The 27,596-nt window shown below is 54.6% G+C and overlaps 1 protein-coding gene and 1 non-coding gene across 2 annotated transcripts; one reads left to right on the forward strand and one right to left on the reverse strand.

Moving 5' to 3' along the window:
* The first annotated feature begins 2,054 nt into the window (after positions 1–2,054).
* TRNAS-GCU (transfer RNA serine (anticodon GCU)) lies at positions 2,055–2,136 on the forward strand. The gene has a single exon. It is a non-coding gene; the product is annotated as a tRNA-Ser (tRNA).
* A 3,360-nt stretch (positions 2,137–5,496) lies between these two features.
* On the reverse strand, positions 5,497–27,596 carry MRC2 (mannose receptor C-type 2). The gene is given in 34 exon segments (XM_072356875.1): positions 5,497–7,608; positions 8,305–8,331; positions 8,500–8,679; positions 8,927–9,046; positions 9,322–9,471; positions 9,627–9,795; positions 9,878–10,116; positions 10,517–10,625; positions 10,874–11,037; positions 11,118–11,232; positions 11,376–11,521; positions 11,615–11,715; positions 11,976–12,043; positions 12,218–12,378; positions 12,723–12,758; positions 12,838–12,976; positions 13,131–13,233; positions 13,312–13,454; positions 13,673–13,890; positions 13,994–14,142; positions 14,251–14,366; positions 15,765–15,872; positions 16,115–16,269; positions 16,571–16,759; positions 17,268–17,411; positions 17,919–18,032; positions 18,189–18,353; positions 18,504–18,677; positions 19,703–20,101; positions 26,828–27,002; positions 27,005–27,130; positions 27,132–27,237; positions 27,239–27,404; positions 27,515–27,596. Coding segments are annotated over 34 exon segments (4,977 nt in total). The 3' UTR covers positions 5,497–7,387.

Genomic DNA, 27,596 nt, shown 5'->3' on the forward strand with positions numbered 1-27,596 from the left:
GGAGATCTATGGATGTCATGGAGTCAGCCTAAAAAAGGTTCCCCTGAGCTATCCTGGGCTGCTTGTGGCTTGTCTGAAGTCTCTCATCAGTCATGATCAGCAGCGATCCTCAGTCCTGAATTCTGGAGGTTGGGTGGGATTTTAATGAGAACCCACTCGCTGTGATCTGGATTCTTGGGATTCCTTTCTAGCCTTGCCATTTTGAAACAGCCACTCTCAAATCATACAGACAAGAGTGATAAGAATAACTCTTGGTCTCTTCTTTTGATGTTTTATGGCATGCCTACCCTTACAATTAGTCGAAATTCCTGGCTTTGTTATGAGCATTGGAAAGAAGACGAGACAACACAAGGCAGAAAACCCCAAACCAAAGGACCAAACGCCTTTAGATTTCTCCTGACAAATCCTCCATCTGGATGAGGGAACAAAAAGTGAAACCACTTCCAGATGCAGAGCATGAACCTGCCTTGGTGCCCCAGGACTCAGCATTCCCACATCATTCCCTTTATGGACAAAGGGGGACGGTGGGATGGAAGAGCTTAGAACTCCTTTCCAACCTTGGTGGTTTAATGGTTCTATGATTCGTTTTGAACCTCCAGCCACCGCGTGTCAATGAGAGACCCCAAAAAACCTGGCAAACCTAGAGGCAAATATTTCAGTTGCTGAAAGTTTGGGTTCAGGTGTGAGATACCCATCACATCAGGAGCAGAATCTGTGGCTGGGCATGGAGCAGCAGGACCGAATTACAGCTGCAACGATGCTGGCTTCCAAGCAACCTCAATTATCTGTTAATGGCTCAGCATTACATGGTCAAACGTGCTCTAAATTAGTCCAACTCCCTCTCCTATAATAGAAGCCACGCTCATCCGATGCGGTCCATTTTACTGCGAGCGGGGTAAATACTTGAAAATGCAAAACAAAAATTGTAATGAGCATCATTTACCCAAAATGGTCAGGAATGGAAGGGACAACATTAGTGCCAAATAACAGCGTTGCAGCGGTCAGAGGTACCGGATAGCTGTGTTAAATCTCTCCCACGGAAGCCTATCAGCAACAGGCACACTTGAAAGAGAATCCACTTGCAAACAAACACTTCAGAGGGAATACAGAATGAAAGCAGAGCCCCGTGGGAGCAGTTGGGTGAAGCTGTTAGAACATTCATTAGTCAGACATACAAATGTTTTGGTACAGAATCACGCCGGTTCCCTTCTGAAGGGCACATGCTTTCCAATGGCTGACTCAGCCCACCTGATGTTAATAGGTGATGGCAGGGAAATAAACGAGCAGTCCCAAAGGGGCACAAGGGCACGATGTGCTGCTTCAGTGATGGACAATTAATAAGCATTCAATGCTGTTTTTTCACATGTTGACCATGCACGCTCCTCTGCTGCAGGGCTGTTCGCATCATTTAACCCTCCCTCCCACGCAGGTCCATGCTGATGCCATTGGAATGGGGAACAGGCAGCGAGACGCATCCGCCCAGGGCTATGGGAGACCTTTGGGTTTGAAAAGCTGCTCCTTCCCCAGTGCCACTCTTAAATTCAAAGGGATGACAGAGGCTTTCCCATAATCATCCCGTCGTGGAGAGACAAAGGAGCTTTAGCTGAAGTGACAACGCAGACCGGTGTCAGCTCTTCTCTTATAAAAGCTCAGGTCGGGTTGGACGTGGAAATGAAAAACACCAAATCCAGAGGCCAAGTGCTCTGCCCCGTGTGACTCAGAAGAGTGTATGAACTCCTGGTCTCGCGTTACCTCCGAGACTCTGAGCATTATTAGCACAAAAGCGCGATTAAATCCACCCGATTTCTCTTGGTGGGTGTTCAATGGCACTTTAAACAAATAAAGAATCTGAAATCACAGAACTAAGTGGCAGCCTTCGAATTCCTTAATGCTATCGGTGGTGTTGAAATAGGAATGGTGCATTAACCGTCTTATATAAAACACAGTATAGCACAGATAAATGGAGGAGGACTTAATGGCAGCCCACAGCCGTGTCTAATTAGAAGTCATTCTGCTAATGAGCTTTACTGCATCCTCAGCACCCAAATTTGGCAGACGAGGTGGCCGAGTGGTTAAGGCGATGGACTGCTAATCCATTGTGCTCTGCACGCGTGGGTTCGAATCCCATCCTCGTCGGTGGCAAAACTCATCCCAATGGGAGCACAGAGCAAGTGCTCTGCCCAGTGGTGCTCAGTGCCTCAATTGGAGGTGATGGGCACAAACTGGAGCACGGGAAGTTTTGCACGGCAGCAGAAGAGCTCTCTGCTCTCCAGATGTTGTTGGACATCTCTTACCTTTGGAGATCTGCAAAATCTCCCGTGATTGGTGGGACCAGATATGGGGGTTACCCATCCACTCCAACTCTGTGCTTCTGTAATTTCCTTTTAAGCATTTCCACGCTTTCATTTTCTTAGCAAGCATTCTCTTTGCTGTTTTCTAGCGTTATTAAGCGGTGTGTCTAGAGAAATCAGTGTTTAAATGGGAAAGCTTGACTGATCTCGGTGGCCTTTCTCCTAGTGCTGAAGAGAGCTAAGAGTGTGTGTGTGGTGGTGGGGGGAAATCAGCTTTGGAGCTTAAAACACGTTTACAAAACTCTTGTTTAATTGTTCACATCAAATATGCAGCATCTCATGTATCAGCAAGAGGGACTCGCTTGTGAGAGAAACAATCCTACAGTGCTCCTAAGCTGACAGCAAGATCTACCCTTGAGTAGGTCCCTTTCTTTAAGGAATTAATGAGCTTATTGGAGCTTATTTGCTTGTTGACAGCTCCTCACCTGGTCAGGTGGGGAAATCACTGCACTCACACTGCTGAGTAATTAAGGCTCTGTTTGTGACTGTAGAACGGCTGCCTCCATGTCGTCCAGCCACAGCCTTGGGTTGACCTCTACGTCACATTAGCAAACTATTTTATCCATTTTCCATTCCAAAGATATTCTGCTTTGATTCGACTCCTGACGGTGTCACAAGTCACCCAACCAAAGCAAACGTGGCACTCGGGTAAGTTGTGGAGCCAATGGTTATTGGCTGAGAGGAGATGGGCTGCACGGCTCTGCTGATCCTCAGCCAACGGGAAGGACTTGTGTTCCCCTCAGAGGCAGAAGTAAAGTGGTAACAAAGGGCTCTCGGGCAAATCATTGATTAACCTTGGCATGGTAATGTTCCTCCGAGATGTGAAATTGCCGTCCTCAGCCACTTTGCTGCCCTTCAACGTCCTGTTCCAATGTCACTGTCAATGCCATTGAGCAGGAAAAGGAGAACAGACGTTTTCAGTCCCACTTTGCCAGCGGGTGGTGGGTGGCTGTTGTGTTGCAGATCACTTTGCCCAAGAGGGGACGATGAGGAATGGAATCATAGCACTGCTGCTGGGGAAAGCCTTCTCTGAATCCTAGCATTCCAGTTACGAGAAAACACATCCTATAAACAGGATTTCAAGAGTTGCAATGCCTGGGAACAGCACTAAATGCCAAATGAGTTGTTTCAGCTCCAAGGAAGGCTCCAGACCTCCGTGTTTACAACACAGCCCATATTCTCATAGCAAACCTTTCGCAGTCGGAGCAGCTTTAAGTTCCTTGTTGGACTGGCTTTCAATCCCTGGGGTTGTGCCAGCAAAGGGCTCTCCCAGCTCTGTCAGCTGGGGCTGCAGTGACACCTAGGAACCGCTCCATTCATTACAGCTGAGGTTTTCTAATTACTTCTTGGGCTGCTCTGCCCGGCGTACTGGTGCTACTGGGAACCCCCCACCCACAGCATGGTTTGCTCTCTGCATGGCTGCGGAGCTTTACTTCTGTAAGACCTGATGCTGCAGAGCTGACAGTCATACCCAAAGCAAATCATGCAGAGATTAGTCTCTACTTCTAAGCTGAAAAGAAAGCAGACATCTCACCTTGCCATGCTCAGTTAGTACTTTTCTTGCTGATGAAGAAACGCACCTTAAAACACCTTCTTTCTTTCTCTTGCAGATTCTGCCTCTGAAAAGCCCCATGACTTTGGTGTTCCACCAAAGCTTTGCATCACGTACCCCCGTCTGTGCCTTTCATACCTTGTCTATTCTGTCCTCCTTTAATTAAAGCCAAAACACGAGCACCAGCCACTCAATCCTCTTTGGATGACTTTAAAAGCCCAAACATTGACTGCTAATTGCTCCGGAAGACCACAGGTGGAGGTAACAGGCAGCGATGTCAACGTGGCATTTCTGTTCATGATTTGCTGTTGTGCCTCATTGGGAACAGCCGGCTGGAAGAGCTGTTTTTAGCCGCCCTCCTTTAATCTTCACAATCCCAACCCACGGAGATGCCTGTGGTTCCTTTGCTGTGCCTTCGGACACAGCGAGATGAGCTTCACTGAGAGTTCTCCTATTTAACAGTCCTTCTCTTTCATCACCTGGACAGAAGATCCTCCCTTTATTCCAAAGAAGAGAATGAATGCAGACAGCTCCTTAGCATTGCATTACCAGGACTCTGACATGCAAAAACACAGCGCTGACTCCACCCAAAGCATCTGGGAAATACTGCTGGTCCTTAGAAGGGGAGATAAGGAGACTGATAGCTTTGCTGCACAGCAAGAGGCCGGGCTGAGCACAGCTCTGCACAGCTCTCATTTGTTGGTACAAAAGTGCTGTAGGAATTCCTTTAAGCCAGAGCTGTACGTGAACCCTTTGAATTCTTGCCTGGTTAACACGATTCCACATAAAACCCATTGCTTCCTAAGATACATTTCTTTTTACGGCGTGTGATGAGAGGGTATAATTTGGCGAGTTTCAAGGCACTGAATACCCCCTGTGCTGCACTAACCCTGTGCTGTTATTGCCCAGTGCTGGAAAACCAATCTACCCACCCGGCTGTGCTCATCCAGCTCTAAATTGGACCTCATAAACTGCACATAACTGCAGCAAATAGGGGGCAGTCAGCAAATACGAGCTGTGCACGTTGCATGCATGGCAGCACCTTGCAGCTCTCCCATTGCCCCTGAGCAGAGCTCCTCTCTGAGCAGACCCTGTGCTCCCAGAGCATTGCATTCCTCCTCCAGCCAGCAAAGATGGGTAACTTCAGAGTCAAACTCCCAACTGCGTTCTGGGAGTGAGGAAACAAAGCTCTCATGGTCGTTGGTTTGGCACAGGCTGGTTGAAATGCAAAGCATTGCCAGGTGCTGGTGGCTCCTGCAGGGCTTGCAACACATGCAGACCCCAACTCCAGCACGGAGCACTTTCCTTCTTCTGATGGTTCCCACCCTGAATTCGGAGCTTTCTTTGCAAGCACCAAATGTGGGGTTTCCCCCCAAAAGAGAGAAAATAATAATAAATAATAATAATAATAATAATAATAATAATAATAATAAAAAATAAATGAAAAGGGAGAAAAAAGAAAAAGATGGGGGAGGAAATTTTATTTCCAAGCTTCTAAAAGGATCTTACAAACCACAGAGAGTAAAAAATTGCAAAACTATATATATATATATTATATATATATATATAATATATATAATTGATGGGGTCCTTTTAAGCCACTCTTCACATTATTCTAATGGTGATAGGAGATATCACGTAACCATATATGAGCTTTTCCTGTAATCCTGATCGCTGCCGACAGCTGGCAAAGGTATTTCCCATACAAAATTTCCCCTATATTGGACAGATCTCTTGGCTCAAAGGTAAAGGAGGAGGAAAGAGAGCGAGATGAATCAAGGGGGGGAAAGAAAGGAAAGAAATCATCTCTTTAAAGAAGCGTTCCTAGGACGCATGCAGGCATCAATGCTGCACTCATAGCTCTGAGCTGAGCCCAACCCTGAGCTCAGCACTGCTGCATTCCGCCCACCCCAGCCTCAGCATTCCTCCCTTTGGGATTTCTGAGCTCTGCTCATGGCAGGAGATAGAAGAGGACCCCTCAGCTGCTCCTGCTCCCACCCGGCCGCGAACAGCAGCTCTCAGCGGCACAAGGATGGAGATGGGGACGGATCGAAGCTCAGCTTTCCCAGATCTGGCACCTCATCCGGAATGAAACCAACAGCTCCACGCCAGGAATGACCTCAGGAAATAAAAGCCACGACTGAGGAATGGAACCGGGGCAGAGCCGGGGCCCCTCCTGCCCACAAACATCACGATGTTGTTTGGACATCATTGGCAAAAATAAAAGCAAACATCAAAATGAAGCGATCCCTTCATCCCCACCCCAACCAACAGTTCCTCCAACACTTAATGTCCAGCTTAAGTGAAATAGACAGTTTTAAATCCACAGAAAGGAGAGCACAGCACCAACCTGGAAGGGACAGGAAAACCTCTCCGTGTGGGGGTTGTGACGTTTCCCTTTGGAGCTGTGGGGGCTTTCTTGGGTCCCATTCCCAGCAGGGAACCCCCAACCCCCCTCTCTGTGGGGCTCTATGGGAGCTCAGCCCCATGGCGCAACCCCACAGTGCCTTCCTCCTCCTCACCTACGCCTGGCACGTGGAATGCAACCACACACACCCCAGCCAGCTGTGTGAAAGACGTGTATATTCAGGAAAAAAAAAAAAAAAAAAAAAAAAAGAAAAAAAGAAAAAAAGAAAGAAAAAGCTATTCTTCTTTCCATTAAAGGGGAAAGGGGGGAAAATAAACAACCAAACCTCCAAAATGACCACCAAAAAAGCACAGAATCAGTCCCCAACCTACATCCCTAACGCTCATCCTCAGGGCCTCCACAAGACCAGCTGCTCCATACGCCATCCCTGCCCCACACGGACAGCATGCAGCAGCCCTGAGCCCTTTGCTTTGGGCTCCTTCCTTTGCACTCTCTGCAGTTGGCCAATGGGACCTCAACAGGCACGGCTACGACAAGAAGGACGCGTGGGGCTTCCAGTTCTCCCACCTGCTGGTGGTGTGGGGTGCTCTGTGCTAAATGGGATGCGGGGGACAGCGAGTGGGATGGGATGGCACTGCCAGCCCAAGGGGGAGCATGGTGGGGAGAGGAGCTGCAGCGCCGGGCATGGAAACATTGGGGTTATGGGGGGGGGACCACAACTCTGCTGCTGGGGGAGGTGAGGATGAGGTGGGTGGAGAGAGGACTGTAGGAAGGGGAGGTAGATTGGCTTTGGAGACCTCTTGCCCAGGAGGATGTGCTCTCAGACATATGTTGTCTGGGGGGATATGAGCCCCTGCAGGGCTCTGACTGCCCATGCACACCTTCTCCCCAGGGGAAGGTGTCTCGGAGCCCAGCCAAGGGAAAGCTCTCCAAGTGAAGGCAGCTTTCCTCTGAACCTCTGAGCCCTGAAACCGCCTCCACAGCTGCTGCAGGAGAGCTTCCAGCAGCCAGGGGCAAGCCTGGGGGTACGGCAGCAACCCCAACCCCAGCCACGCTCACCCCAAGGACCGCCTGCGTGCCGATCCCCGTCCCCCCCCCTCCCCGCTCCCCCTGCCGTTAGTCCTGCTGCTCGTTCATCTCCATGTCTGACACCAGGATGTTCTTCTCGGCCGCTTCGCTGGGGTTGGAGGTGGTGCGGCTGTAGCGGGCGCTCTCGAAGGCTCCGCGTTCGGAGCTCCTTCGTCGCTTGTATAGGAAGACGGCGATGCCGAGCAGAGCGCTCAGCGCCAGCGCCGACAGCACCACCACCGCGATAGCCGTTGTGTTCTCCGGCAGAGCTGCGGGGAAGGGAAAAGCCCGGTGAAATAATGATGCTGTATCCTCAAGTCCTTGCCCCAAACGCCAGGTTGGCTTTGGAAGAGCTTCAGTTGGGGGCTCTCCTGGAGGGTGGGTGGATAGAATGGGACAGGGAGGGACACAACGGGGGGTGTTCTGGGTGCATCGTGCCAATGGCAGAGCTCGGGGACAGCCTCTCTGGGTCGGTCCTAATGGGTGTCCACATCTGGCAGCTGCCCAGGCTGGATCTATAGGATCCCTTCAGATGTGGCACCTCCAGAAGGGCAGAGGGTCCAGCAAAGGGCTGGCAGATGTGCTCCTCCACAGAGAGGAGGACTGAGAACTGCCTGGGGATGGGGATGGCCTTGAGCTGAGCCAGGGGAGGGTCAGGTTGGATCTCATGGAAAATATCTTCTATGGAAAAGTGGGGACACATTGGCACAGGCTGCCCAGAGAGGTGGGGGAGTCCCTGACCCTGGTGGTGGTTGAGCTGTGGAGATATGGGGACAAAGCAGGCATGGTGGGAATGGGTTGGGGTTGGACGAGGATCTTAGAGGTCTTTTCTAACCATTCTGATTCTATGGGTCCCCACCCAAATCCACCATTTTCCTGTTGTTCACACAACCCATGCTGCAGATCAGCCTGGAAGGAACAGTTCCAGCTCCTGGTGCTGTGCCCGGGCTGATGGTGCCACTCACCTGCCCTGGAGAAGCTGCTTTCCTCCACTGCAATGGCAACACAGAGAGATAGATAAGCACATGACCATGGTTCCCTCCTCCATCCCCACAGATCCCACTACACCACAATCACCCCAAACATGGCCAACCCTGCCAGCAGGACACAGCTCTGCCCTGCAGCCCAGACCCCCACTCTCCCCAGCACCAGGTTCCTACCTCGGGGGATCTTGCAGATGACACCCATGGTGACGTTGGTACAGGAACCCAAGCGCCAGACTCCATTGCTGCTTTGGATCCAGTAGCAGCTGTTCTGGCTCAGCATGCTGGGCCCCGTGTCGTGCTGGCCCCAGTTGGAGTAATTCACAGCTGTGTTGTCATGCCAAACCAAGGTGCCTCCTGGAAGTGAAAGAACTGGGGCTGGGGATGCCCTGGTGCTGAAAGCAGGGGGAGGGGTGATGGGAAGGACCCCCAAGGCCAGGGAGGACACACTTGGCACATCTAACAGCCTGAGACATCAGCCCTTGTGGTCACACCACAACCTGAGCCCCCCATGCTGCAGGCACCACCAAGGGCTCCTCTGCTCACCATAGAGCTACCGAGAACTCACGGTGTTACCCAGGAAGGGTCGTTTTGTGCCCTGTACCTTTGGGGTTGAATGTCATGCCCAGCCAGGCACCCTTGGATGAGCCCTCATACGCCTGGAGGTGCTCCCACACGAAGACATTCTCCATCTCGTCCTGGATGGACAACACTGTGCCACCAACTGCAGAAGAAACAGGGGTCAGGGGTGAGCCCAGAGCTGGAGATGGAGCTCAGGAGCAGCAGAAATGGAGAAGACAAAGCTGAGGAACTGCTGATGGCCGTGAACTGTGAGACACATGGGGAGCCAAATGCACAGCAGCACTGAGGAGGGATGATGGCTGACCAGGACTGGGCCATGGCAACAGAGACAGGGGCTACATTTGAAGGTATTCTGTTGTATCCAAAGGTAACATGGAGACCCATCCCCTTCCATCCTCTTCCCATCCCCCTCCATACCTTTCTGGCACCTCCGCATTGCATCCTTCTGCCCCAGGGTGATCTCCATGTGGAAGGTGTAGCAGTGGTCCCTGAAGGGGATCCAGGATGAGTCCTCTAGTGACTTGGGGCAGCTCCCACTGTAGCTCCACTTGTGCATGCGGGGGGGACCTGGCAGGGGGAACACAGTTGGGGGGTAGGGGTTATCAGGGCACCCAACTCCATGGGTTGAGCTCCAGAAGGTCCCCAAGTGGGATGTCATCTCCAAACCAACGTCACACCCACTACCAGGGTCCATGGAGCCCCCCAGGCCAACCACCACGCACCTGACTGGAGCTGGCAGATGCCACCCTGCAGCTTGGTGTCACAGCCAGCCGTGCGCCAGCTCCCATCCACATCCATGTAGGCACAGCCAGCAGCCTGCTGGGGCTCCCCATCCTGCCAGTTGGTGTAGAACAGGTTCTCCTCCGACAGCCATGAGTAGCTCCGACCACCCTGGAGAGTCAAGGGGAGAGGCTGAGGGGCAGCTGCCACCCCCTTGGGACCCCCACCCTGGGTGTCTACCCTGCGTCCTCACCTCGTTGTTGGCCAACCCAATCCAGAGTGGGGCCCGTAGGCTGCTGATGGCCTGGGTGAGGAAGGCCTGGCTGTAAGGGTCAGGGATGGTGGCCAGGGTGGCATTGAGGGTCTCACACAGCAGCAGGGCCTCGTGCCACCTGAGGGGCTTCTGCAGGATGCGGTAAGTGCTGTTGTGGTAAAAGAGGGTGCCAGTGGGCGAGGGGGGGTACTGCGTCCGCGTGGGGCTCAAGGATGGGTCTGGGGGAGCAAAGAGACATGGTCAGAGGATGCTTCTGCATGCTGGGGGTCACCTCATTGCCTGTCCCCCACCGAGCTGGGGGGTCCTCACAACAGTGCCATACATAGGACACGTGCACATGGCTGCAGAGGGCATGTCCCCACGGGCTGCTCAGTGATGGGGTGCCATCCTAACCTTGAGGATGCCCATCAGATGCACGTTGCTATGGAGCCCACCAGGCTGGGCTGATGTGCACAGGGTCAGCAGCACCCCAGGAAACAACGGGGCCAGGTGCTCCCCAAGGTTTTTGTCCTCCTGGATGTTGCCCCATGCTCCCCCAAAGCCGATCCCATTGCTCCCCATTGGTGGGGTGCTTACAGCAGCTCTGTAACAATGGGGCTCTGTCACCCCACACCCTACCTATGCTCCGCTGGCAGATGTAGCCGTGCTTCTCCTCCACACAGCTCCGATCATCCCAGCGCCCCGTGAAGTGGGGGGGTGAGCCATGCCACACCACCACACAGTTGGTCTGCAGGCCAAGCCACAGAATCAGAACGGCCCCCAGCATGTGTCCCACCACACACAACCCCCAGCCCATGGAGCCTACAAACAGCAGGACCAGATCCTGCTCTGCCCTCCGAAAACCACCCCTGCATTGTGCAACCTTCAGCCCATCCCCAGGGTGGGACACCACGATGAAACCTTCTCAAGGTGGTGGGTGTCCCAACCCCTCTCCAGCCCAGGGCCAGGGGATGCAATGGAGCAGTGGGGTCTCACCGGCTTGTTGCCAGGGCTGGAGGAGCTGCACTCCGAGGGCTCCCCAGGTGCCCAGCTGACGTGCCGCAGAGGCTCATCCTCCACCCACTGGAACTCCTTCTTGGCATCGTGGAGGCCAATCCAGAGGTCGAAGGAGATGTTCAGCAACATGGATGTGATGAAAGCTGCGAGGGATGGCGAGGCGCTGAGGGCCACCTCCTACAGCCCTGAGGCTGGTGCTGGTGGTGGCTGGGGGGTGACATACCCTGCTCCAGAGGGCTGGAGATGGTGGCCAGCACAGCACCCTGGCTCTCACAGGCCTGCTTTGCCTCCGGCCACTTCACGATGTCTGCTTTGTCGTGGCCATTGAAGCTGAAACACTGCACGGGCACCGGGGACACAGCGTGGTCTGGGAGTGTTCCCATCCCACAGCCATCACTCCCAGTCCCAAAACCCCAACCTCTCCTTGCCCCCCAGGCCCAGACCCACTCTGCCCTATTTGACCCATGCCTGCCCCGCTCACCTTGCTGAGGAATGGGACCCAGCCACGTGGACAGCCCCCACTTGTGGGAGCGGGTGGTGGTGGGATGGATGGCTTCACGGCAGTGGTGTTGCTCCGTTTGCAGATGTAGGGCAGAGCCGTGGGGCATTTCTGATCCCCCCAGTCCTCTGTGGGGAGAGATGGGGCAGGGACACCCCCTCAGCTCAGCCTGCAGCCCTCGGCCCCTCCAGAGCCCAGCACTGCAGGATGCAGCCCCTCACCTCTGCTGGCTGTCATATAGACACACTTCTTGTCCTTGCTGATGGGACGGGGTTTGCCTGGTGCCCAAGAGACAAAGTTGAGGAGGGACCCATCAGACCACCTAGGAAAGCACAAAGCAAGGACTTGGTGAACAGTGTGAGCTGGCTGCAATGGGACCAGCGGCACAGCCAAACTGGGACCGTGCTGCAGCTCTTCCTTCTCCTGGGTGAGGAACCAGCATCCTTCACCCCAGCATCTCAGAAGCACCAACCCAGGATGGGCACAACCTGAGACAGGTGTTGAGCTGTGGTGCTCTGCAGGCTGGGGACAGCAGCACAGGGACACACAGGGATACAGGGGGCTCTGGTCCCCACAACTTACTTGAACCTGCCATCATTCTCATAGGTGTGAAGCCCAATCCACCAGTGCTGCTCTTGACCCCTGGAGAACTGCAGGATCAGAGAGAGGACATCAGTGCCTGTTCCAGGACCCTGCACACCCCACCACCACCCACCCAAGGCACGCAGAGTCAGGCTGTCCCCAAATAAGGCCATGGTAGGAGGGGGATGTGATGGGCACAGAGCAGCCCTGGAAAGCAGCATTCATGCAGGGGCACCTCCTACCTTCTTCAGGTTCTGGCCCAGGAAGCGCAGCTCGGACTCACTGTGCACCGATACCAGCTCTGCCTGGAACCAGCTGCAGATGCGCTGTGCCTGCATCCACGTTGAGTGGTGCTCAAAGAACTTGTACTCAGCCTCTTGGTACTTCACCCACTCTTTGCTGCCTGCAAGCAGAGATTTGACATCACACCGCAGCTGGGCCACCTCCTATGTCCCTACACCCCTTCCCCATGAGGATTTGCCTGCTGAGCTGCTCCCTGCAGGACTCAGCATCCATCTGGGAGCTTGAGCATGTCCTGCTCTGGGTGGTCAGCAACAACAGTGGAGCTGAGTGCTGGTGTTGGGCTGGAGCTGAGGATACTTTGGTTCCCACCCTGGCTCCCACTCTCCCATGAACCCACACACAAGGTCTGTCCCTTGGTCCATCCCTAATGCCCTGCTGTGAACATGGGCTGCTTGCAACCAGGGAGGATGGTAGAACCAGAAGGACACACAGCCCTTAACGCACCTTGGGTTGTGATCTCCGGCTCCTTCACATCGGTTCCTGGAGAAGGAAAAGGAAGCTGTGACCTTATCTGCAATCCCCTGTGGATGCTGCCTGGGGTAGCACTGCCACACGGTACCTTTGGGCAGTTTGCAGATCCAGTCCAGCTGGGCTTCGCACTGCATCGGCATCCACTGCAGGGAGGCCAGGTCCAGCACCGCGCAGTTCCGGATGTCATCGTCATCGTAGTTGCTGCGGTCAAAGTTGTGGTAGAAGAACTGTGGGCCGAGACAGAAAGGAAGGGCTGGGGCTCCCGGGCTGGATTTCCACCCCAAAAACATCCCCTAATCTTCCAGTAAAAGCTGCCTGCAGTGCTGCTGCTCCCCAGCTCAGCTCTGCATGCAGCGCTCAGAGCCTCACTGCTGGACTCACCCCCAACCCATCGCTCCACCTCCAGCTCCGGTCCCCTGATGGGTCACGTCGGTTGAGGCCGATCCAGAACCAGTGCTGCTCATGGATTTCTGGCTCTGACTCCCTATGGGAAAAGGTCAGAACACAGCCAACCTCCAACCTGGAGGCTTTTTTATTTGCACTTTCACAGCTGGCCCCTCACCCAAAAATCTTGTTGAGGGTGTTAGCCACAAAGTGCTCCTCCTCGTAGCTGCCCAAGCTGAGCAGCTGGGCTCCCAGCTCCCGGCAGAACTCCTGTGCTGCGATCCACGTCTTCTTCTCTTGCAGCTTGTCAAAGTTAAACACCTGGGGATGAAGGAAGGTGGGGGGCTCAGCCTTGGAATCCCACTTGGATACCCCTGACTTGGGCAGGAGGAGGAAACAGAGCATCATCTCTACCCTACAAGCAGCAGCATCCCAACTTCCAGCCCCAGCGCTGTGTCTAGGATGCATTTTGCATGTACCAATCTACACCAACAAGATGGGGGCACAGCTGGGGTTCACTGCAGCCCAGCACCCCATACCTTGTAGCAATGCCGCATCTTGGGGTCTGTGCTCCATCCCAGTGGGCAGGTCCCGGTGAGGCTGGGTGTGGGGTAGGCGCTGGGCAGCTCGGGGTTCACCGGTGTGCCCAGGTTCTGCCGGCAGATGTACTTGGCGTTGAAGGTGCTGCAGTTCTTCACCTCCCAAAGCCCCATGGAGCTGCCGGTGGCCAGGGCCACGCAGCCACCCTTATTGTAACCTGCAGCCAGCCTCAGGGTCAGGCTGTGGTCGCGCCAATCCCCTTCCTAGGTAGAACCAGTGGGGATGGGGACATCCCGTCCCACCCGCTGCCATCCCCTTACCAGGCTGGTCGCGGTTCCAATGGGTGTACATGACCTCATCGCCACTCAGCCAGCGGAAAGCTCCCGTCTCATTGATGTCCTGCAGGGCTGTCCAGAAGTATTCTCCATCCCATCCATAGATGAGGCTGCTGACATACGCCTGCTCAAACCTGGAAGGCAGACGCTGTGAGCTGAGCCCCCCCCTTGCCTTGATCTCATCCCAACCAATAGGTCGAACCCCATCCCCATGATGCTCATTTTCAGGGCACGATGCTGACCTGTTGGTGATGGTGACCAGCGTGGAGCCGTAGTCGGAGCACATCTTGCGGGCATCGCTGTAGGTGACGCGGTCCTCACCCAACCAGAAGCAGGATGGGCTGTGCCACTTCCAGCCCTGGGGACACGAGACAGCAGAAGTTGGTTGGGGTTGGAATGGACCTCCACAGAGATCCCCTTGAGTCTTTTCTCCTCTCCAGGCTCTCTGGGACTCTCAACCCGTTCCCATCAGAAGGTTCTCCAGGCCCCCACCAGCTCTGCAGCCCTCTACTGGGTTCTCTCCAGCAGTTCCCCATCTGCCCTGAACTGGGGAGCCCAGCACTGGCTGCAGTGCTCCAGATGTGGCCTCCCCAGGTCAGAGCAGAGGGGAAGAGCACTTTCCTCACCCTGCTGGCCACCCTGGGGTCCCATTGCTTTCTTGGCCACCAGGTCACACTGCTGACTCATGGTCAACTGCTGGCCGTCAGGACCCCTTCTGCACTGAGCTCCTTTTCAGCAGCTCAGCCCACAACACGTATTGGTGCATGTGGTTATTCCTCCCCAGATGCCCCTGTAGAACCTTCATAAGGTTCTTCTCAGCCCAACTCTCCAGCTGAACCCACGCCAATACTGTCCCAAACATGGGGGCTGAGCCCCTGTGGTAGGGTGGGGACATGGGATGGGAGCCACATCCCCCACTGTCACATCCAGCTTTTCCTGGGAGGTCTCTGACCCCCAGCTGACCCGGCATGACCAAGCTCTAGCAATCCTATGATCCCAAAGGACAGGGCTGCAAGGAAAACAAACAGCCAGACAGCTTCAAAGCAGTATATATCATTCTCCCTGCCAGCATCCAGCCCTGACGGAGAGCAGGGAGGGAGGGGAGGATTATCCTCCTCTTGTGTCGTGGGGCTGAACAGAGAGCAAGTCCCATTGCAGCCTGCTTTAATCACCCGCCTGTTGATGTTGGAGCCCATCCGGAGCTGGACACACAACAGTGCCTGTCTGCTGGCGGGGCAGGGAGAGGGCAGCAGCACAGGGAGGGATGCACACATGATGGGATGTCAAAGGGTGGGAAGGGTGAGAGGGCTCAGCCCCCTCCTGACACTGTCAGGATCAGCAGCACTGCACTGGGCTCCCCATCCCATCCCATGTCCATCCCATCCCCACCTCACTGGGCTCCTGCATGGAGCAGATTTGTTGCAGCATTTTGGTACATCAAGACTCAATGTAAGCAAGCAGGACAAAAAAAAGTATGAAGTTCTGAGCAGGAAACTCAAGCCAGAGCAAGGGGGAGGATTTTGGATGATGAAAGCATGAATTTTATCCCAATTTCTTCTTGTGGCCTCATGCAACTGCAGAAGCTCAGGACTCTGCAGTCTCCTGGGCATAAACCTGCAGCTCTAGGAGTGCCAACGGGACCTTCAAGGCTGCACTTTGCAAATCCATCTTACATCTTCTGGACATTGAGGGATTGCCCAAGAGACTGCACCCCTTTGGTACAGGGCTCCCATGCCTGCCCCGTGTCCCCCCTCACCTTTCTGCATCCATGGTCATCCTCTTCTTTCTCCTGGCTCACCCGGCCGGGCTTTTTGCAGATGGAGGGCAGGCTCTGGTTGCATGGGCTGTCGTTCCACCTCCCTTCCTGGAAAGGGTGGAGAAGAGCAGAACTGAGCCCAGCTCACAGCCCTGAGGAATTTCCAAGCCTGTACGCCATTGATTTTCCTTCCATGCATCAGCCCCCATGGATTCTCTGGATCTCTCCCCTCCCAGCAGCTGGGATGAGCCAGGTTCAATCCAAGCAAGAGATACTCCCCCAGGCCCCTCCTCCCTTGCCATAAGGATGCCATGGGGGTATAGGATGTGTTTCCTGCCCCATGCTCTCACCGGTCCCCAGATGGTGACACAATCCTCCAGGCTGTCACGGAAATTGTTGGGCTCAAAGGGGTGCCAATAGGTGAACCTCACGGGTGTCCCATCCGACCACTCGAAGTTCATCTGCAGCTTGAGGTCATTTAAGCCGATCCAAAGCTCTTCCACGTCTGCCAAAACAGGAGGCTCAGAGCCAGGAGGCAGAACGCCCTCTGCCTGGCTGCAATCTTGCAGAGACCCTCCCCAAAAGACTGCAAAACCCCTCCCCAAGCCCCCACACTGCATGGGAGTTGCAGGGCTCAGCACCATAAAGCAGGCAGGGCAGGGATGCTCTCTCCCCACAGAGGGGCAAACGGAACAAAATCTGCCTACTTCTTGGCGTTTTCATCCTATTTCTGCATTAACCAAATGGAATCAGTGCTATATTCAGATGCACACCCCACACCCATAGGCTGGATGGGCTCCCCTCACCTTGCTTGACCTGCTTGGTGACAAACTCCAACTCAGAGAGCGTGTGGATGCTGACCAGGTCCCCCCCGCTCCGCAGGCAGGTCTTCTTTGCATCCTGCCAGCTCTTCTTCTCTCCCACCAGGCGGTAGCAGTTGGATTGGAAGGACAGCCAGCTGGGCTCGCAGTCCACTTTCACCTCTGACCATGAATCTGGCAGGGAAAAGCAACATAGGGCTCCCACCCTGCTCCACCAGCCTCTCCTCTGAGGGGGACTGTGGTGGTCCCAAGGGGATGCTTAGAGAGTGCTTTGTGCTTGGGACAAGAGCCCAAGACCTGGGACAGCTATGCACCCAACGGCAAAGTGCAAGCACTGGCAAGGTGCAAGCAGTGGTAACTTTAGAGGAACAAAATAAAATCCCAATCTCCAGGAACAAAATAAAATCCCTTCTGTTTGCACATCATCGATGCAACAGCAGAGCCCAGAGATCTGGGGAAGCACCAGGGATCTCCCATTTCTCCTGCTGCCTCTCCTGATGTCTGACCTGTGAGCGTACAGAGCACTGAGATGATGCTGCTTTGCAGCTTTCCAAATCGATGCCCACCCTGGTGCACCCTGATCACCTCCATGAGCTACCAGATGGAACCAGAGCTGGAGACTGGTGGGGAAGCAGGGATCTCACCTGCACCCACAGCCTGGGGTTGCTCAGCCCCTACTCACCTGTCAGGAAGGGGTCAGTGGTGGCATTGGGCTTCTTCTTGCAGACGTAGGGGAGGGCAATGCCGCAGTCACGGTTCTGCCACCCCCCAGATGACTCAGTGCGGATCACACCACAGTTCTCCTCGCTGGGGTTATCAGGCTGGTCTGGAAATGGGGGTGCAAGGGGGACAGGCTGCTGGGGGCTCACAGAGCAGGGCTGGTAGGTCACAGCTCTCCTTGCCCCAAGCAGAGATGGATTGATTTTGTGGCATAGTAGGGATTATTTGTTGTGCCTCGATGCATGAGGAGCTGGAGCATCAGCATGAACTAGAAATGCCAGGTGGCCATCAGTTGTTGTCCCCTCCTCCAGGGGTATATTTATCCCCATGAGTGCCCTGGGGGTGATGACATCAGGCACAACTGGAGCATCCCCTGCAATGGGTCCTTCTGCCCCATGAGTTAAGGGTTAGAGATGGAAGTGGGCAAATAATGCCACCAGTGTCCTCCACACCAGGCCATCAAGCTGCCCATCACTGGTATTCAGCAGCACTTGCTGCTCAGCTCAGGGCACCTTGAGATCTCAGGACACCTCTCCTGCCACATTCCCAGAGCCACATCCTTTGTTCACAACCCATCCCCTGCCCCTGTCCCCCCACACAGCCCCCAGCTCACCACTCTCCCAGTTGAGATACTTGAGCGGTGAGTTGTCAGACCATTGCCAGCCCCCATTGATGTCCAGGTCATTGAGCCCAATCCACAGCGTGGAGCTGTACCCAGTCAGCAGCCCTGAGACCAAGGCAGAGAGAAGATCATCATCAGCCCTCCAGCTCCAGCTCCACTCACAACCCCAACCCATAAACCAAGCCCAACTCAACCAGGACAGAGAGCACAAACAGTTGCCCCTGGTGTCACCAGTTCTGCCCCAGGGCCACACTGCCTCACCATTGATGTAGGTCTGCTCATGGATCTCGGTGATGCTGAGCAGGTTGGCTCCTTGCTGCTCACAGCTGTTCCAAGCCTCCCGCCAGGACAGCGTAGACTGGAAATTGAACTGGTAACAGCTGTTGGTGAGATGGTCCTTGTCCCAAAAGGTCTCACAGTCATTGCCTATGGGGACAAGCAGTTGGCACCCAGCACATCCCACCCCAGCTCCAAAAAAAACCCAAACCAAACCAATATCCCACCAAAGCCGGGTGCTGAGCAGCCACCAGGATGCCCCTGCATCCCATTGGGATGGGGCAAGACACCCACACTTACTCTTTATGGGACAGAAGCCCCACCGCTCATCCTTGCCATAGTCCTGGGTGGTGGCACACCAGAGGTGGCCGTCCTCCCGGCCCGTGCTGGTGCACTCATGGAACCACTGGTTGTCGTACTTGAAGGGGATGGTGCAGGGCTTCCCGTGTGAGTTGCCCTGGATGGTGTAGATCTCTGCAAGAGAAGAGGACCCCCCCATAGGGCTGTGTCAAAGGGGAGCTGAGGATGAGGTTTCTCCTGGTTTGGGGTCCAGGGGGTGCCTGGATGTCCTGGCTTTGGCTGGGATAGTTAATTTTCTCCCTACGGGCTGTGTTTTGGATTTAGGATGAAAATAATGTTGATAACACAGCCATGTTCTACTTGTTGCTGAGCAGCACTTACACTGAGTCAAGGACATTTCAGCTCCTCACACTGCCTCACCAGGGGGGAGCTGGGAGGGCACAGAACAAGGACAGCTGACCCACATTGGCCACAGGGACATCCCAGACCATACGATGTCATGTGGAGTGATAAAACTGGAGGAGCTGGAAGGGGGGGGCTGTGGGAACTGGCTGAGCATCAGCTGGCTGGTGGTGAGCAATTGCCTTGTGCAATTTTGTGCAGTTCTGTTTATTCTTTTGGCTACTGTTGATTTTTTTTCTTTTTCTTTCCTCATTTTTTCTTCCTTACTAAGCTGCCCTTATCTCAACTCACGACTTCTTACACTTTATTTTTCTCCCTATCCCACTGCAGGGTTGGGGCAGAGAGCTGCATGGTGTTTAGCTTGGGACTGCTTTTGCTTAAGGGCTGCCACTACTGTTAATGGCTCCTGGGTGTCTGCAAGGCATCAAGGCAATGGGGACAAAGAGAATCACACAATCATTAAGGTTGGGAAAGATCTCTAAGCCCAACCACCACCACCACCCCCTCCATGCCCACTAAACTGAGTCCCTCAGTGCCACTCCAGGGATGGTGACTGCACTGCTGTGCCAATACAGAACCACAGAATTATTAAGATTGGCAAAGAACACTAAGAGAAGGGAAGCCCCATTTGGAATACTGCATTCAGCCCTGAGGCCTGATCCAATGGGGGGCAATCAGCCCACAGCAAGGGGTGGGACTTGTGGGGTCCTTGGGGTCCCTTCCGACCCAACCATGCTGTAATGCTATGTAGCATTATAGGAAGCAGATGGCGAGCCCGGCAAGTGACAAATCCTTACCAGAGTAGGGCACAGAGCACAAATCCTCCTCAGTTCCATATGTCCTCCATTGAGAGCTGCGTGCCTGGTCACCCCTATCCAGTGAGGTGTTGTTCGGTCGGGCTCCGAGGTGCTGTGAAAGCTGCTCCCCAAGACCACGGCAGCTCCAGCGCATGTTGATGGACTCACGGTCACACTCATAGGTGGCCAAGGGGTGCAGGCCAGAGGTGGCATTGCCCCCATGCCATGACACCCCCAGGCATTGCATGGCCCCCACGTTGAAGAGGCGGTTGCGTGAGACCCATTTCCACTGGTGGGCTGGAGAGCTGGCATTGCAGCCCTTGGCGAGCCGTACTAGAGAGTCCTTCGTCTCCAGGCAGCCCTGTGCGCCCACGTTGTAGATGAGAAAGACTTTGGAGTCTGGGTTGTGAGAGAAGAAGAAGCGTGGAGAAAGAAAGGGTTAAAGTGCTGCCAGTGGTTGGCCTGGCATCATAGATCATAGAACCAACAAGGTTGGAAAAGACCTCCAAGATCACCCAGTCCTGTCACCAATATTTCCCTCTACACCATGTGCCTCAGTACAACATCTGAACATTTCCTTAATACCTCCAGGGGCAGCGACTCCACCTCACTGAGTTGGCCAACCCTCTGTTAACATGGCCAACCCTACTTTGAGCTGGCCAACCTTTCCTTATGACAGAATCACCAAGGTTGGAAATGACCTCCACGATGACCCAAGTCCAACCATCCACCACCTACCACCAATATTTCCCACTAAACTACATCCCTCAGTACAACACCTGAATGCTTCTTGAACATCCCCAGGGATGGTGTCTCCAACTCCCTGAGCTGGCCAACCCTACTTCAAGATGGCCAGCTCTTCCTTATCATGGAATCACCAAGGTTGGAAAAGACCTCCATGATCATCCAGTCCAACCATCCACCTGTCACCAATAGACCAAGTCTCAAAGTACAACATCTAAACACCTCTAGGAGCAGCGACTCCACCTCATTGATCCGGCCAACCTTCCCTTGAGCTGGCCAACCCCTTGTCACCATAGAATCATAGAACCACCAAGGTTGGAAAAGACCTCCAAGACCATCCAGCCCACCCACCCACCTACCACCAGTATTTCCCCGCTACACCATGTCCCCCAGTACAACATCTGAATGTTTCTTGAACACCTCCAGGGATGGTGACTCCCCCAACTCCCTGGTCAGCCCATGCCAGCTTCTAAGAAGTATTTCTTACACCCAACCTGGCGCAACATGAAGCCATTCCCAGACATTCATTGTGGGCATCCAAAATCCCAACCTCCACCATGCCCACACCACACAGCTGCTGCCTGCGCTCACAGCTCTCAGTCCCACAGCATTTTCTCAATCCCCCATTGCCAAAGCACATTGCTGAGAGCTTTATTCCCTCTCACCCCCAAAGCTGTAAAGCCAGCAGAACTCTGCACTGGGATGCAGCCTCCTGGGCCACCATCCTTCACCCAAGGAGCCAGTGAGAAGCAGCACGTCAAGAAAAAAACTTATATTGTTTTTCCTTTTTCTTTCCTCGTCATCCCATTTCTTCCACCACAAACATCACGAGCAGTCAGCCTGCTCACGGGCCTTGGCTATATTTAACTTTGGTTTGCTTTGGTTTTTTGCCACTGTATGAATTTTTTGGTCTGAAAAGGTTCTCATTTCCGATTCATCCCAACCTTCCCCCTGCTCCGACTGTGTTGTTCCAGGCCACCAATCCCACTCGTTTCCAGCAAAGAAAAAAGAAATGGAGGAGGAGGAGAAAGAAAGCAACCAGAGGGATTTTGGCCAGCTCTGCAAAAGAGTTCTGTGCACCTCGAGTGGCTCCAAAAAGACGGCATTGGAAAGGGTTCATTCCCCAATGGGGACGGCACCAGGGATGACCTCAAATAATGATGGGTGAGAAGGAGCGCGGGCTGAGCGCGGGCAGTGCTGGAAGCCAAGGATTGGAAGAAGAGACTTGGAGTTTCTCAGAGACATTTTTCAGATTCCAACAAGTTTCAAACTAAGCGAAACCCTCTCGGAGCAGGACTGCAGGCTGCGCTTGCAGCTCTTTGTGAGGGGCTGAGCAAGCAGCGCTTTGGGGCTGGAAAAACCTTCTCCATCATGAGCACAACAAGGGTCAGCATCAGGACAACCTTCCTGCACACAATGCTGTGTGGGCTTAAAGGAAGCTGCCCAAAGACAGTCCTGGGGCTGGAAAGGAAGAAAATACCACCATCCTCTAAAAAGAGCACAGCTGGAGTTTGGTAATTATAGCTTAAGAGTTTTGGGCTTGCAGAATAAGGAAGGAATGGGAAGTCACCTGCTGGGCTTTTTGGGCTGGGACATCATAGTGTGACCCATTGGTAGCTCCTGTGAAGAGCTGCAGGGGTATGTTGTGCTCGGGAGCATTAAGCACAAACTGGAAACCCACAGAACTCAGCAGGAACGTGGCATTTCTGGATGCGCTCTGCTGTGCTGCACACACACATGGAGCAGAGGTGCACAGTCAAACTCCTGCTCCCAACCCATTATCCTGTGGGTTCAAGTCAGTCCTGGCAGGATCCAGTGCTGGTGAAACGATGCTCTTGGGGTAAACCCTGATCTGCTCAACATAACAGCAAAACGTGGGCAGAACTGAAGGTTCTGCTCTGATATTAAAGTCCAGTGCAGAAACTACAGAGACATAACCTCCTCTGAATCCATGCACAGAGCACTGGAAATGCCAGCACTGCCTTCCAGTGATGGTACAGCTATGATGCTCTGCCTGGACCAGACCAAAACATACTCAAAATCCAGCCAGAAAGCCAGAACTAAAAGGAACTCAGCTCAGCCCTTCCCACAACAGCTTTGCCACCACACAATAAATAAGGAAAGCGACACCACCTGCAATTCTGGGCAGCGTGGGCAGCACATGGGATGACAGGCAATGGAGGAGGATGATGATGGATGCTGGTTCCATGGGAGCACACAGGGCCCCACGTAGCCCCACAGGGCTGCAGACCCCATGCAAAAGAAGCAAAACTGCCTTCATTATCTTCATAGTGCAAGGGGGAGTGGGACAGTGATGCAGAGCATCACCCCAAGACCACACGAGAAAGCCAGAGGAGAGGTAGAAGCAGCAGCTCATCCACAATAAAAGCCATGGGGATGTACCCAGTCCAGGGGGAAGGTAAACACCAGAGAAGTGAAAACCCTGCAACAAAACCTAGAGGAAAAGAGGAACCCCTCGCTGTTCTCATTGGATCCCATTGTCCAACAGGAGAGCTCCATGTGCACAGCCCTGCACGCACACAGGTGGGGATGGAATCATGGGCAAAGGAAGGACCTGACCCCAAATCCATCCATCTTCAGTGATGTGGGTTTGGGTTTGGTAGAAATCCTCCTTCCTTAGGAAAGTGGCACCACAAAAGCCCAGCATTACCACCCCCCACTTTGGTACTCCTAGCCAGTTTGCCCAGGTGAGGCTGCAAGCATCCCCAACATTTTGCCATGGAGAAGAGCAAAAAAATGGTCATAATGAGCCAGTTTTGGCCAGAGAGAGCCCACAGAAGGAGCTGTCCAAGGGTGAAGCCCAGAGCTGCACGGAGCTGCTGAGTGCCTCCTGGCTCGTGGAAAAGCTGATATCTGTGGGTGGGGGCCGGCTGGGACGAGCTCCTTACTTGGCTGTGACCAGACAGGGCTATCAGCACCCTGCTCCATTTCCAAAGCCTCAGAGCGATGTTGGATCGGGTCCACATCCCACATCCCAGCTCCCTGAGGGCGGTCAGCCCGTTCTCCTCATCTGGGATGTGGACAAATAAACATCCATCTGTTTTCCATGGGGGATGCTGTCTGTGGGCAGGGCGAGCAGCTCACCCTGGCTATGGAAGGGGACAAGGGAACAAATCCCAGCACTGCACCCAGCATTTGAATTTCCCTTCCTCCTCCCACCCTCTCCCAGCCTCCAGCAGTGGGACGGAGCAGGACAGACCCAACACACCCCCCCATAGTGGGGTCCAGCTGAAAACCATCAACACTTTCAGCGCTACTAACAGCATAAAGACACAGGTTATTCCTCCCATGCTTCTCCAGCACCATTCCCCTTATCTATCTGATTTACAGGAAAAAATCCCATTTATGTCCCCATTGCGGCAGCATGAGGAGCAACGCAGCGATGAGCTCTGGGAGGGGATGAGAGGAGCCTGAAAAGTGCCCTCTGTAAGCACCCAAACTGCCCCATCTGAGCTCAACACTTCTCTCCAGAAGCTGCCAATCATCCCCACTCATCATTTTCTAACCCTTAATTAATTAAAGATGGGTCCTTTAAGAACGAGAGCATCTGTGCGGGTCTCTTCTGGGCTCCGAGCAATCTTAAGAATGAGAAAAATGCAGATGCTCCACGGGCTCCACACAGCTCACATTAATTAAAATCTTGCTCCTCGGCAGCACTGGAGCTGGGATAGATTGCTGGGGCAGCCCTTGAGGCCACGTGGGCTTCTCCTGTGTCACCATCCCATAAAGGTTGGTTGCATGCGGTAACCCCGGGGGCCAGCAGCTACAATCACTGAGACTGGGAAGGAGCATTGCTTGGTGGGGCCCTGGAGACACAGGTTGGATGTTTGGCAGCAGTTCTTTACCCAGAGGCAATGAGGGCCCAGCAGTGCCCAGAGAGCTGCGGGTGCCCCATCCCTGGAGGTACCTGAAGCTGTGGATGTACAACCTGATCCCACCTCCCTGCACAATCCCAGCTACCATCCCTTGGAGCTGGGTTTGTTGTGCCAGAAGCAAAAAGGAAAACGGGGAGGACTTCATGCACTGCCTGCTGTGTTTATTTTAAAGGCTGCAAATTCTTCCCCTGGTCCCTTCTGCCCTCTTCCCTCCCCACAAAGCCCCACGGCAGCCCCGGCCCATGGCTCCATGCTGGGGAACAGTTTGGAGGGGTGGAGAAGTTTTCCTTAAGTTCTGTTTTTTCAGCCCATTCCCATGTGATGGGGAGGGAAGTGATGCCATCAGCTCAGCCCTGAGACCCCCCCGCTACCAGGGACCCTCCCAGCATCCTTCCCAAAGCACTCGTTTAAAGGGAAATATGGGATTCATCCCAAAAGCCAAGCAGGAATCGTCCCCCAGCAGCGTCTGCCTGGATGGAGCTGCATGCACTGGCAGCACCTGGGACGTGGCACAGCTATCACTGCTGTCCCCATTAAAGCTGCCTGGTCTAGTGGTTGGTGACCCTACTTGTGGCAGGGAGTGGGGCTCCCTGGGGACCAGGAAACACCATTAAATCCCATTGCCTATGGAATAAATCACAGAACCACAGAATGGCCTGGATTGAAGAAGACCACAGTGCTCATCCAGCTCCAACCCCCTGCTATGTGCAGGGTCACCAACCAGGAGCCCAGGCTGCCCAGAGCCACATCCAGCCTGGCCTTGAATGCCTGCAGGGATGGGGCATCCACAGCCTCCTTGGGCAACCTGTTCCAGTGCGTCACCACCCTCTGGGTGAAAAACTTCCTCCTAATATCCAACCTAAACCTCCCATGTCTCAGTTTGAAACCATTCCCCCTTGTCCTATCACTGCCCACCCCCACAAACAGCCGTTCCCCCTCCTGTTCATACACTCCCTTCAAGTACTGGAAGGCCACGATGAGGTCCCCCCAGAGCCTAAGTTCAGAAGGAATGGTGCCTGCAGCCGCGCAGCAGTGGAACCTGGGCTGGGGGAGCTGAAAGCAGCCTTGTTCCTCCCCCCCCCCCCCCCCCGGCTCCCACCTCGGCGGCTCCCACCGACCGCAGGGACAGAGCCGCCTCTGTGCTCCGCGTCGTGCAGTAGAGGGGAATGCGCCAGCCCTGGATCCGCCAGCGGCACCGCAGCCAGCATCAACCCCGATGGGCAACGCAACCCTGCTGGAATCCATAGACCCCCGGAGTGCCGCTAAGAGGAGCTCATGACTTCGGGACAAGTTTTATGGGGGCAAGAAGAGGGTGAATGGGAATTCAAATGGGAAAAGTTCATCCGAGAGCGTCTCCACGGCTCTGCAACCATTCCTCCCCCATCGCCGACCTCCACCCCCCCCTCCCGAGCTCTGCCTAAACGCTGCTGGGCTGCACCATAAAGCGACTCAAAGCCCCGGCAGGCAGCGGCTCCCAGCGCGGCTATGGGGAAATGCCACGGGGCGAGGGGGGGAGCGGGGCCGGGCGGCAGCACCTCCCCTACTGCCATTTCCAAATCTGCTTTGGATTTGCTGAGCCGACGCTAATAAAACAAGGGCCGAGGGCTCACGTTTGTTACCGATGGGCCAGAAGTAACAAATCTATCTATCTATCTATCTATCTATCTATCTATCTATCTATCTATCTATCTATCTTTAAGGCAAATTAATCCAATGCTTGCTTCTCTACCGGACTATCCTGGGGTTAGAAAAGAGTTTGAAACCGCTGCTCCAAACCCTCGGGCATCTGCACACATGGTGACCTCCGAGGGCTTAACACCCTCCCCCCCAACCCCTTCACTGCGAAAGAGGGGAGAAAAGAGAAATGCGGGGAGAAAAGAGAAATGCGGGGCACCCCCCCCCCCCCATCGGACCCCGATCCCGCGATACCCCCATATAGGATTAACGCGCTGTGAGGGGAGGCAGGATGGGGGACGAAGGGACCCCGAAGACCTTCAGCCCCTCCGGGACACCTCGGGGCTGCGGGGCGTTGGGAGCCGTGGCCGCCCCCTCCTCCCGGTGCCGCCCCCCCCACCCCCCCCCAGGAGATGCGGCAGCGTTTCCGCCCGGCTCGCCAGGAGCTGCGTGGCCGTACGGAGCGGGGAAGCTCAATTCCAAAGGAAGAAAAAGCCTTAAAAAAATAAACGGAGCTGGAAGAAAAAGCGGCGATGAAAAAGAAAACACAACCTCCCTCCCATCCCAAAAAACACAACCAAGAAACCAACGAACCGAACTAAAAAAAAGAGAGAGAAAAGAAAAGAAAACAAGACAAAACAAAACGAGGAGGGACGAAAGGAGACCGCGGGGAGATGAAGTAAAACAAACGGAGCCCAACGCGACTCGAAGCAGGGAGGAGGAAATAAAACCGCAACGAAACCGACCCGCACCGGGGGGCGAAGCGGCTCCCACCCTCCCCGCTGTTCGCGGTGCCCCCCCGCTGTCCCACCTGGGTGCGGGGCGCTGAGCACCGGGCGCAGGGCGAGCAGCAGCAGCAGCTGCGGGCACAGGGGGCAGCGGAGGGGCCGCGGCCCCGCGGGGCTCCCCATGCCCCGCTCCGCTCCGCCGCGTTCGGGGCCTCGCTGCTCCCTCCTCGCTGGGGACGGGGGGGTGGGGGGGAAGGTGAAAGGGGGGGGGATGGCGGAGGGGCGGGAGGGAGATGGGGGAAGAGGAGGGGGAAGAGGAGGAGAAGGAGGAGGAGGGGGTGGGACGGTGAAAAGAGGGAGGAAAGAAAAGAAGAAGAAAAAAAAAGTTAAAAAAAAAATAAACTCGAAGGGTGTGCGGGGAGCCAGGGACGGCCTCAGACACTGCGTCAGCCGCGCTGCTCTCACCGTGGGCCGGGCCCGATGAGCTCGAAAGAAGGGGTGGGAGCGGATTGGGGTCGGGGGCTGCGTGGTGGGGGCTGCTCTGCCCGCCCCACCCCCCCTCACCCCCGCTGCTCCGGCAGTGCGGGCGGATGCGCTCCGCTCTGCTTTGCCCGACAGCAGCGCTGACATCCGAGCTGGCACCGATCCCCCCCCCCCCATCTTCCACAACAACCACCCACGGGCTGGGTGATTTCTGAACAACTCCGAGCTATTTTTTAAGCTTATCTCTCTCTCTATGAAACATTTCCCTCCACCCGGTGCTGCACAACCTCCAAATGCCACGCAAAGAGCTGGGAAGGATGTGTTGCCGTTGGGAAGTCCAGCTTTACTTTTAGCTCCTGTTCTCCCCAT

This window comes from Excalfactoria chinensis, chromosome 24 (assembly GCF_039878825.1).
Source record: "Excalfactoria chinensis isolate bCotChi1 chromosome 24, bCotChi1.hap2, whole genome shotgun sequence".
NCBI lineage: Eukaryota > Metazoa > Chordata > Aves > Galliformes > Phasianidae > Excalfactoria > Excalfactoria chinensis.